Raw genomic sequence first — 12,757 nt, forward strand, 5'->3', positions numbered from 1 at the left:
AGACAGGGAGGGAGGAAAAGAGAGAAGAAGAGGTCAGAGAAATGTCTATAAAATAACACCCATCAACAATGATAACAAGTGTAAAAAAATCTTTCTTCCTTCTTGAGAAAGACAAAGGGAATTTTAAGTAGGATTAAGTAGTAGTAGCTTTCAGAACTCAGCAGCTCTCAGAAGCAATAATAACTACATAAATAGCTAAGTGGATGGCAGGAATTACTTCACTTTGGAATTCGGCCAGCATATCAAAGTTAACAGTAATATCACATCTTTTTGAAAGCTTTCCTGAGATTCTAGGGGGGAAATCGTCTCAGAAAAACTGTACCAAGTTAATTTTAGGAAGGGGATGCTCCTCACTGCTTGAAGACATTCTATCTCCCGAAAATTGATAAGACAGAAGTTCTAGCCTGCTGGGAAGCACTCTCTTATCCATGTAAATACATTGCCAGTATTGCCCCCAACGGATGCAATTACGTTTACAGATTACCATCGCCTAATGTAAAATTTTACTCAAAACATAACCCACAAAGGATGCTCTAAATGCCGCAAAAAGGACCTGTGGATATCCCACTTTCAGAGTTCTCTAACTTTTGGACTCATTGTGAATGGTTAAGATGTAAACCTTGTAAGGCTAGATTTTGAAACACGCACAACTGTATACATTCACTTCTGAATTACGTGGAATTGGGCAAATTGGGAATATAAATAATGTTCAAACCCTGGACACCTCTACTCATGAATATCCTGTAGGTTTTTCCTCTTACATACATTATGTACATTTCCTCTTTGACCACTAACGTGCTGACCATCTTCTTTGCTTCCCAAAAATAGAGATAAAAACTGGGTGTTGATGGCAATTTGGGGTACAAATATCTTCTCTCACCATCTGGAAACATTCATGTGTTACTGTTTTCCAAAAAAATAAGTTAGAATATTGCATTCTTTATTTATTTTCTACCCAGGGACAATTTATTTTAGTATCACTCACAATGGAATTTGCATGAAAATCTGTTTAGTGACCCCATTCCATAAGGGTGCATTTGCCCTAGCACTTGGAGTAAACACCATTTTCATTGCACTAGAAATAGTTCTAATTGGGTAGATTGTTACAATTTTAGCAACACCCAAATAAATCAAAGGAATATGAAGCAGACATGCCACCAAGTCTGGATTATACAGCAACCCAGTTCAGTATGCCTGAAATAAGTATTCCTTATACACCATCAACAGATGCTAAAAGAACATCTGTAGACATCAAAATTTTTTGGAAAATATGAGTTTAGAGAAACTGATGATTCTGAAAACAGTATGTTAAAGAGTTATGTGATTAATTGCTAATTTTAACATATATATAGTATATATGTACATATATATCATATATATAAATATATATAAAGAACGGAATTCATTCATTTCACTAACTGGTAAATTTTCTTTAATATGATCTAAACATGTGGATGATCAAACAGTAACATTCAGAATTCAAAACTAAGCACCTTGGGGCTTCCCTGGTGGCGCAGTGGTTAAGAATCTGCCTGCCAATGCAGGGGTCACGGGTTCGAGCCCTGACCCAGGAAGATCCCACATGCCGTGGAGCAACTAAGCCCGTGTGCCACAACTACTGAGCCTGAGCTCTAGAGCCCCCGAGCCACAACTACTGAGCCCACGTGCCATAGCTACTGAAGCCCCTGTGCCTAGAGCCCGTGCTCTGCAACAAGAGAAGCCACCGCAATGAGAAGCCCATGCACCGCAACGACGAGTAGCTCCCGCTCGCCACAAGTAGAGAAAGCCCGCACGCAGCAACGAAGACCCAACACAGCCAAAAGTAGTTAATTAATTAATTAATTAATTAAATTAAAAACAAAACAAAACAAAACTAAGCACCTTGTAAAATATACCTGAATGAGAAACACATCAGGTACTTTTTGTATAACTTCTCCTTTCAAACCTTTCTATAAACTGGCTGCTCTTTATATCCCATTATTCATTGACATGCAAAACTCCTCTCCAATAAGCTGAACCTCTGCACTGTTCTTCACATACCTCCATGCCACTCTCTGCTGACCCATCCTTTCCCTCATTTCGGATGCTTTCTCCAATCTTTCTTGTTATCAAACACTCGCGTCTTCCATGAAGCTTTGAATTTTACTTGAACTTACAGTCATACATTTTCTGAACTTCCTCAATATCTATGTCCAAATTTAACACTTAATCATAGGATTGTTTTGCCCTCTGCTTATGTACGTGTATCTCTTTTTCCCAACTAAATCACATGATTTAAAGGTAATACCTCCCTCTTAAGCCTCTCCCTAAAGTTTCTGTCAAGATCCTACTCCACATTTAACTTCTCTTTCTCTTGATAATTCTTCTGACTGCTACGTTTATCTGAAAACATGCTTAAATGTGCCCTCTCCTAAAGAAACTTCTGCAACCCTGCTTCTTTCTCAAGCTCCCCCACCGTATCTACTTTCTTTCTCTGTCAAACTTCTTTGAAAAGCATTCTTTCCTCTACTTCTTCTATGCCCGCTCTATCTCCAGCCCTCGCAATCTGAGTCTCCACCTGAGTGCACCCCATCTTCTCTCCTGACTCCCAGTTCATCTCCTTCCCCAACAGCCATGCTCATTTCCTCTTCTGGCTCCTCCCCTAGAGGCTCAAGTTGTCATCCATCGTATCTGCTCAATTTCCTTCGGCAACTGCCTCTCTGTCCGCGTCTTTAACTTCCAGGTCTCCACATGCCACTCCCTAATCTGTATTTTTAGTGCGGCACACAATGTGGGGTGCCAGACCTTATGCTGCCACCTGCTGGGGAGTTCCATGAGGCGAGCTTAGAACCAAATTCAAGATCGTCCCTCCACATCTACCATCCGTGCTGTCCTTTCTGTTAAGTAATTCTCCTAGACCTAGCTGTCAAAGATTTAACATTCAGAACCTCCATCACTTACCATCATCCCCCCTGCGTTAATCACTCACTATGTACTGTAAATACTACCTACTACGATCTCTGCACTCTGTGTTCCACCCTTAACTAGCACGTCTCATTTAAGCTGTGACTGCCCATTACAGGGGCTACTGGATGGGCCCTGACTGACCTTTCTCCTTTCTCTCCCCTGATCTCCAACCTTCCCTACCTTTCTGCCAGAGGAATCTTTTTGAAACAGGTATCTGAGCAGTGCCTTAAATGAAAAGCCTCATGTAATTCTACACTACAGGTAGGATAAAACCCCAACTCCTCAGGTCTGGAGCTTTTAGGAAGGCCTGCATGAGGTGGCCTGTCTCTTTATCCTCTTCTGCCCTCACTTTCCCTCTCACTCCCTATCTTCACTCTCACTCACTCTGGCCTCCCTGACCTTTTAGTATCTGTACCTTGAATCAAAGAGGCTTGCCCTGGATCCTAGAATGGGCTGCCCTCATATCTTCACATGGCTGACGACACTGGTCATTCAGGTCTGGTCTCAAATGTCACCTCCTTGGCAAAGCATCCTGACCAAACGATCTACAGTAATTGCCACCATCCCTCCCGAGACCACCTGGTCACTCTTTTCACATTTACTCTGTTGTATTTCTCCGAGGCATCTGGAAGTCTCTGTTCCTTTATACGTTTACTTATTTAGTGTCTGTCTTTTCACACTCAGATGTAAGCCCTGTGAGCATGAACTTTGTCTCACTTCACTTACCCCAGCTCCTGGAAGTCACATCCCTCCACAGGGTGGCCCCTATTTTCACATCCCCATCCTCGCTCCATTTATATGGCTGCTCTAGCACTTATCAGATTACATCTCTTATTTGAACAGCTATTTCCAAAGGAAGTGAATCGAGGGCAAGGAGGTCATATCAAAATGTCGGGGCCAGGGGGTAAGCAAGGGAGGAGTGTCTGGTTATAAGATGCTCATTCAGTGTGAAGATTTTAGTGTAGAAGATTTATGCATCTTTGTTAAAATTACCCCTAACTTTTTATGTTCTTTTTAATCATGCTGTACATATTTCATTTTCTATGTGTTAGTTTCTAATATATATATTTATATATATATAAATGGATTAAAAATGTTGTTTATATTGACCTTGTATCTTGAATTGATCTCGCTAAGTGTACTACTTAGTTCTAAGTCACTTTTAAAATTCCATAGATATTTCTACGTACACAATCATGTTTCTGCAAATAAAAAGTTTCATTCTAACACTCAAAAAATGCACATTTAATATCACTATTATTTTTCAGCACAAGATATAGAAAGTAGAGCATCAAAAAAAATCATAGCTGATAGAGCTGTGCAAGATATGGGGGACATGGATTGAAACAGTTGAAAAACACTATCTTAGAGCAATTTGTTATGATCTGTCATCCTCACTACATTTTGAGCTCCTGGCGAGCAAACTCATGTCTTGCTTATTTGTCAGTATCCCACCAAACCTAATAAAGTACTTTGCCTAAAGTAGGCACTCAACAGATGTTTTTTTAAATAGAATTAAAATATCCCAGTGTTGGACACATGGCACATGTTCAGTAAATACTTGTCCGTTGACTGTAAGAACCAATGAGCACACCTAAGTCTGCTGAATGATCAATGTAAGCTCAGCCCCGCTGAGAAACTATAACAAGAGACGTGAGGAAGTAGAAGATACCGTCATCATTATCCACATAGAAAAACTTCATTTCTCAGGTAATGATAAAACGAATGCACCAAGGAAAACATTTAAGTGGTTACCTGTGCATTTCTTTACGTGACTGTTCCTTTTTCCGTGTGATCCTAACTTGCATCCAAAATTCTCCTCCCAGAATTCCGCAAACCATACATTTCTTCGATTATTGGCAAGAGTTCGGCTTCTAAAGTATCGATCAAACCCTATTTTAAAGAAGAAAGGTATGATTTTAATATTCGTCCAAAATCAAAACCAAATACCGTCAGAGCTTTTGAATAGATATTATATTATGTTGTGATCATTGCATGAAAAAATATATATAACAAATGGGGGAGGGCAGCCAATAACCCAGCAATAAGGCTTCCCTTGTGACAAGAGTCAATGGGGATCAGTGGACAATATCTCCACTCCCATCATTCACCATTCAGGCACCTGACTCTAGGGACGCACACAGCAGGTAAGCCTGTTGGGTTCCATCCACACCACCTCTCTCTCTCCTCTATGTCTCCCAGTGGCAGCAAGCAGTGACCTCATGCTGAATATTCAAAACCAACTCAGACTTTTCTCATTCTCCTCCCTCTCCCCTAGCACGAGTCAGTGTTCCAAGCTTCCGTGCTTCTACTTGCCTCAAGGTTTATCTGTCCTGCATGTTCCATTTTCAGCTAATTCAATAAAGTAATCACTACTAATGTAATCTTCTGCAGTCATGGGTAATGGGCTAGTGTCATTCTGCTCAGGTAACCACCTCACTGAAGGGAGACCACCTGGAAATAATGCCTTACTACCAAGGATAATGGCAAAGGTAGGAATTTCAATCACTGTCGAGATCATTGGAAAAGATATTTGGGAGACAGAGTGCCTTTCAGAGTTGCTCCACATCTTTGCTGTTGCATTTATTTACCCATAGAGCCAGGCCAGCATCATGTCTTCATTTGCTATAAAGCAAGCACTCTCCTTCCAACAATGCTATAACCATTGTATACACCCATGGAAATATGCAAACTTAGAGGGCAACTACTAACATCATGGAGATATCCAAGACCAACAATAGTGCCCCCTAAAAAAATATCTAGTGGGTACTCTTTTCTAATAAAAAAAAATATATATATATATATATATATATATATATATATATATACAATATGTTGAGTTAAATAGTTACTGTCTTGACCATTCTGCCATCAGCCCTAAAAATTCTATCGAGTCATTAATAATGGATTCATTTCATCGAATGCTGATACCCTGATTTTGCTTTTGAGTTTAGATTCAGTTGGAATGAAGCAAATTCTCTACAGTGCATCCTTACCATCAATTGACGCTCTTTTGGGCAAAATTGTCACAGCCCCTTCTGCAATCTCCTCCTGCTGATAAACAGGTGCTATTTTGGATCCCCAACTATCTGAGCCAATCCAGAGAAAATGCCCACTTTGGTTTAATTTTTTCGCTGCTTCCAATATCCTCCTATTGGAATAAAAAGAAATAAAACATACCACATTTACCAAGAAACTCTACACTTGTGAATGTTACAAGACCAGCTATATCAAGTCATAAACACTCAGTAGGTCACCATTAAACAACCAATCATTCTAACTGCCTGAGTCTTATCATCTCCTAAAGGGAATATATTGGAGACTTTAACTCCAGCACCTGATAATTAGCCTTATCCTTAACCTCACTCACATCATTTTGTTTATCATTGTTATTTGTTTCATTTCTTTCAGTCCCCAGGTTTTACTTGATAAACAGATTGGACTGAGAAACTAGAAGGCTGTTGTCTCTATGTAGCAGAAGGCAGTCTGTAATTGCATGAGAATGTTGCAATTCCTATGAAATCTCACAAGATTTTACATTGAACATGAAATATGTTAGAAAAAGGATGTGGGCTGAAAATCGGATCCTGCATGAGGAAGAAAAGCAATCAGCACCTGATGTCATCTTCATTAGCAAACATAATCACTGCCCGAGCATTAGGTGTTTCTAGCAGACGCTTGATTATTTTTTCAAATTCTCCAGGTCTTGGTTCACGTGGGATTTTCTGTGATTGAGCAATGCAAACACCACCTATTTAAAAAAAAAAGAAAGAAACAGAGAAAGTGATTAGGAAAAGACATTTACTTAACACACTTAATGAGGTTAGTTACTTTATAAAAACACATGACTCAGTAAAGGATATTGTTTCTCAAAATATCTGTCATTCTCACCTATTAAAAGCAATCACTTTTTTGCATTATATGTATCAAATAAATGACATCAATAACTTAATCATACATCAGAGTTTTTTTCCAAGTTTAAACGTTATTTTTGTGGATGTCTTTAAAAAAACCAAAGTGTACAAAATGTGGGACAAGAGAGAAAGAGTGGAAAGAAGGCTCTTTTAATTCATTTAACCTAAGTCCAAGGATAAGTGTCTGGATTAATAAAAGGTATGAGTATGTCTTATAGGTGAGACCACCTGTGAGGAAGGACATTCCTTTTGCTAATTTTATTTATTAGTAGACTTCCTTTAAGGTTAATTTCCTTTTTTTAGCTCATAGTATTGCAGCAAGATTCTTATGCAGCACCATAATATGTTATGAGACAAGTGGTCTTCAAGACTGAGACACTAGCCAAGTTTCAAAGACACAAACCCTCAGTTGACGTATGTCTCCACCATGAAAATCAAAATGGCAGAAATCCCATCCCACTCACATGGAAAAAGAAAAGAACTCTTCTTTTGGCCTCTCCTTTTAAAGCAACAAGAAGCCAAAAAGAAAAGTTTAGAAAAGATCTCTGCCCCCTGCCGATGGGCTGGGCTAGGAGGAGAAGAAGGAGGTTTCCTTGGTTGCAGTGGTACAGTTATAACAGTTATAACATATTCTAATACTAGGAGAAAAAGCAATATTAGCAAGATGTTTCAATAGCATTATGGTTTAAGCAGGCTTTTTGAGTCGCTTGACAAGAAAATCATTATTTATTTATAGCATTGCTTCAGTAGGCAAAGGCATTTTTTCTTCTAAACAGTTGACAATGCATTCAGTCACCAAACATTATTGGATGCCATTATATGCTATGCATTGGGCTGGACACTGGGAATGCGTAGTCTAATCCAGCAGTTACCAGCTAGTCTGGGAGAGGGGCATTCCAATAAATTATCATGGAACATGTAATAAATTTTAGAATGAAGAGAGTATACCACACTTTGGGAGCACAGAGGAAGGAGTAATTCAAGTGCTTGAGAGAGCTGGATTTTAAAGGGCAAATATACATAAACATAGGGACAAAAATAGGATATTTCTGGTAGAAGCCAAGGTATGAAAGAACCTTGCTTGATCGTGACCTATGGTCGAGACTGGCTGGGGCTGAGGTTGGAAAGAATGGACAGGTCCAGCTTGACAATGACTTTGTCAGACATGCCAAATAATTTAGATTTTATCTTGAAAAGGATGGGAACCCACTGAAAGTTCACGAGCAGGAGAATTACATGTTGAGCTGTATGCTTTAGGAAGAAACCTCAGGTAGCCAAACAAAGAAGAACCATGTGGTAGCCAGACAATGGGTGTCCAGTGTGTTGTGATCAGATTTAACATACGTGACAATACTGTATGATTGACAGTGCTAGAGTACTGAAGGTTATTTTTTGTATAAGTTAGAGCACTGCTAAAGTTATCCCTGCAATAGCAATACCCTCACTAACCCTACACTATGCTCTTCAGGGGTGGGAATTGCCCATAATCCACAGACAGAGCCTGTAGTTAGTTAGTCTACTGATATGCCATGAATAGTTGTGATGATTGATTCATTCCTTCAGCAAATATTTATGGTGTGCCCACTATCTGCCAGATACCGTGTGGGGCATATGGATTTACAGTGGTGAATAAAATAGACATGGCCCTTGCCTTCACAGGTTTAGAGATGTTATGGGTAAAACAGGCTGAATGCAAAACAAACCCACAAAATAAGTATATAAGTATAAGTTATGGCAAGTCCTATGAGGAAGAGCAAGGACATTTAATTTAGATTGAGGAATGTTTGGGAAAAGTGTCCCTAAAGTTGGTATCACTTGGTTAAGGTCAGAAGGAAGAGAGAATGGGAGAGCATCACATGGGAAAGTGCAGGAAAGAGCCAGTGGAGTTAATGAGTGAAGGGGAGAGAAGTGTGAGACAAAAATGAGAGGTAATTTGGGGGCCAAATCATGCATGGCATGCAGGGCCTGCAGAAGATTATGTGTAATTAAAGTGCCTGACATTTAGTAGCCCATAGGGTTATGTCTTGTCTATGACTGCTGCATTTCATGGAAGAAAAATGAATGAGGACCATTGAATGATGTAAGAGGGCAACCTGGAGTGAAAAGAACAGGAGGCCATGAATCCAGTTAGGAGGTTATCAGAACAGGCAATGGGAAATGATGACTAGGGTAATGCTGCTGGTACTGAGGAGGGGCAGGTGGACCTGTGAGAACTGGAGTTAGAATCAGTAGGGCTTTGTAATATTTTTCCCACCTTTATTGAGACATGACTGACAAATAAAAACTGTATATATTTAGGTTGTACTGATTGGATCTAAGTAGTGAGGTAGGGGGAAACCATTAAGCATGACTCTAAGGTTTTGGCCTTGGTGATCAGTTTGTGTGATGACACCATTAAACAAGTAGGAAACACAGGAGGGTGAACAGGTTTGGAGAGGAGGAAAGAATGATTTTGATTTAGGATGAGTTGTTTTCAGAGTACCCATGGAACATCAAACTGAAAAAAAGTGAATCTGGAGCTAAGGAGAGAGAAGGGAGTTGTAATCACAATGTTGCCTTATGCAGATACAGTAAGAAGTTGAAGTGTTGGGAATGAAGAGATCACTCAAAGAGAATATTGAAATCAACAACAGGAAAAGGTGAGTGACAGAGCTCTCTGAAAACCCACCAGCTTGGGGAAGGGAGCTAGTGAAAGAGACTGGACAAAAGTGATTACATAGTTTGAGGAGAAAACTTTGGGGACAAAGTCTTAAGTTGAAGACTATGCATAATGTGTTTAAAAATCAGACAAACAAACAAAAAACTGTGGTGAGTGGAAGCATTAGGTAACCATAGAAATGCAAGACCCAAACTGTAACACTCTCTGGGGAACAACAGCTGTTTCAAAATATGACTGCTCTTTTAAGAAAATTGCTCTGATTACTTAAGGATCCTATTAAAGACATGCCATATCCGAAATATCATTCTGAGATTAATCCTGACTCCATAGCCAGAAGAAATGAAGGCCAGAAAATTTTTATTATGACTATTTCAGATGAGGCAAACAGGCAATCCAGACATATGGTTTAGTCTGAATTCATTGATGTATTCATTTACTACAGATCTAGTGAACATTTTTGTTTGTAAAAAGCTGAGTTGGGTTGGAATTTTACATAGTCTATTCATATGTTTTTATTTCTTTACCTCACTTTTTATTTGTCAGCCGGGTCAATTGGTATTTTCCTGGAAAGAGGGACTGAACAATTAATTTATTTCAGCTGAGCAAATCCTTATGCAGATCCTGCACCACATGGCATTGTGCTGTTTGGTGCCTTATGGATATTTTATTAAATTGTAGAGTATGTTACTCTCAAGTAATTGGAGTTAGAAGATTAGGATTTTTTTCTTAGCCTTGAAACTCATTCACAATTTCCATCTTCACATCAGTCAAAAAGCCACACTCATAAGCACATATCGTCTACTACATTTCCGGAGCTACAGACATTCTGTCTCCCATTCTGTCCACAAAAGTCTTATAACTGAATGACAAGATGTACACATAAGAAAAGCCAGATAAGAATGTAAAATGATGGACTGCTAAAAAATAATAGCAGAAGATCAAATCAACTGCAGTAATAAATGACAAGTCCCCCCCCACCCCACCGCCAAATAGTCCAATGACTTCATAAGAAGAAGAGGTCGTTATATACTGTTAGAGTTGGGGTAAAATACCAATGAAATTTAGTCAAACATTCAGCCTTTATCAAAGACGTGCTTTCCTTCAATACTCATTATATGTTGTTTCAATTTTTAAAGAGACTCTCTGACTTGATTTAGACTCCTGGGGTGGGAGGAGGAAGAGGAACTGCTCTCCATCAAAGCACGTGTCTATTGCATCTATTTCTTCATACCTCACTCTGGAAGAGTACTGATTGAATACAATTCAAGGAACACTAACTTTCTTATTCTACAGCTGTCCCCAGTTCTGCAAGAAATAATTTTGAAAGCTTAGCACTTAGGAAAGGAATGTTGTACGGAGGAATTTATAATTGGCTGTTTTCTAGAATCTTCTGTCTGACTTCCTCATTTGTGTCAACGTTTTCCTTTTGATTATTTAGTGATAAATAAAAGATCATTTGTTGAACGGAACATTTTACATTCACTCTACAACACACGTGATCACTCCTTCCCAGTCTCATTCACTCTTACCTCCCTAGTCGTAGCGAAAGCGCTCTAAGATTGGCATTATCACCACATTTCTGATGAGGAAACTGAGAAACAGGGGTGTCAACAGCTGGCAAGAGGTTGGAACCCAGGTTCAAAGTCAGATCTGACTCCAAGACTAGACTTTTTCCATCATCTTTTCCATCACTTGCCCAACTGACCGGTGTCTCAAGTTGGTTCACAATTTCTGTCAAGTTCTAAGTAAATCAAATCGAGTCTCTGGTCATATAACTTGTTAGATCTGCATGACAGAATGGTTTTGATACATAAACAAATCAACAAAGTTACCATTTTATCAATGGTTAAGGTTATTGGTAAAAAAGTGATTGGTCAAAATTGTTGGTTAACCGTAAGAGATTGCTTATAATTGACCCTAATAAGAATGTGATATAGTAAGTCAACTATTATTAAATTATTTCTTATGAATGCACTTGCAAATAATAGCAATGAAAAAAACCAAATAACCAGTTTTTTTGTTTCTCTCTTAAAGACGATAGAAACATGTTAACTCTTAAAAGTGCCGGGATCCCAATTCCAATTCTTAGGGAGTGAGGAATTTCCCCACCGTCACCAGGCAATCCTCTGACAAAAACTGGGTGCCCTACAATTCAACTCATTTCTGATACTATCTACCTGGATATTGTCAGATTCCACAGGTTAAGGGTTCAAGTCCTACAAGACTGTCTGCCCAGCCCCCGCCCCACTTCAGATGTCAGTCACAAGCCCTGCTTGTTACCTGTGCTTCTGACCAACTGGTTATAGATCAGAGGTTCCCAAAATCTCCTCCTTGGGTTCAATTAATTTGCTAGAGAGGCTCACAGAACTCAGAGAAACATTGTACTTACTAGATCACTGGTTTATTATAAAAGAATATAACTCAGGAACAGCCAAATAAGAGATGTACAGGGCAAGGTATGCGGAAAGGGCACGGAGCTTCCATGCTCTCTCTGAATCTCCAAGTGTTCACCAACCCTGAAGCTCTCCACACCCCATCCTTTACAGTTTTGATGGAGGCTTCATTACATAGGCATGATTGAAATGGCCACTGGTGGTTGAACTCAATTTCCAGCCCCTCTCCCCTCCCTGCAGGTTGGGGGGGTGAGACTGAAAGTTCTAACCCTCTAATCCTGTGGTTGGTCTTCCTGACAACCAGCCCCAACCTTAGGTTACCTACAGGCTTTCCCAAAGTCATCCATTAGCATAACAAAAGACAACTTTTTCACTCTCATCACTTAGGAAATTCCAAGGATTTTAGGAGCTCTGTGCCAAAAACTGGATAAAGACTAAATATACGTATTTCTTATTATACATCACAATATCACAACTCTATGCTTTACTCTTTTTTTTTTTTTAACATCTTTATTGGAGCATAATTGCTTTACAACAAATGCTGGAGAGGGTGTGGAGAAAAGGGAACCCTCTTGCACTGTTGGTGGGAATGTAAATTGATACAGCCACTATGGAGAACAGTATGGAGGTTCCTTAAGAGACTAAAAATAGAACTACCATACGACCCAGCAATCCCACTACTGGGCATAGACCCTGAGAAAACCATAATTCAAAAAGAGTCATGTACCACAATGTTCATTGCAGCACTGTTTACAATAGCCAGGACATGGAAGCAACCTAATTACTCTTGACATCATTTCTTTCCACCTCTCTGGAGACATAAGTAAAATAACAATTTGGCCCTA

The 12,757-nt window shown here is 39.4% G+C and overlaps 1 protein-coding gene across 2 annotated transcripts in view; it reads right to left on the reverse strand.

The window, feature by feature from the left end:
• Positions 1–12,757, reverse strand: part of LOC309632456 (metabotropic glutamate receptor 8) — a 646,966-nt gene that overhangs the window by 295,409 nt on the left and 338,800 nt on the right. For both annotated transcript variants that reach the window (XM_082400086.1, XM_082400087.1), the window contains exons 3-5: positions 6,562–6,697; positions 5,943–6,097; positions 4,702–4,839 (exon numbers count right to left, since the gene is read on the reverse strand). In XM_082400086.1, the coding sequence (XP_082256212.1) occupies positions 4,702–4,839; positions 5,943–6,097; positions 6,562–6,697 (429 nt within the window). The remainder of the gene's footprint in view (positions 1–4,701; positions 4,840–5,942; positions 6,098–6,561; positions 6,698–12,757) is intronic.

Source organism: Balaenoptera borealis, assembly GCF_965194805.1.
Source record: "Balaenoptera borealis genome assembly, chromosome: 7".
NCBI classification, from domain to species: Eukaryota; Metazoa; Chordata; class Mammalia; order Artiodactyla; family Balaenopteridae; genus Balaenoptera; species Balaenoptera borealis.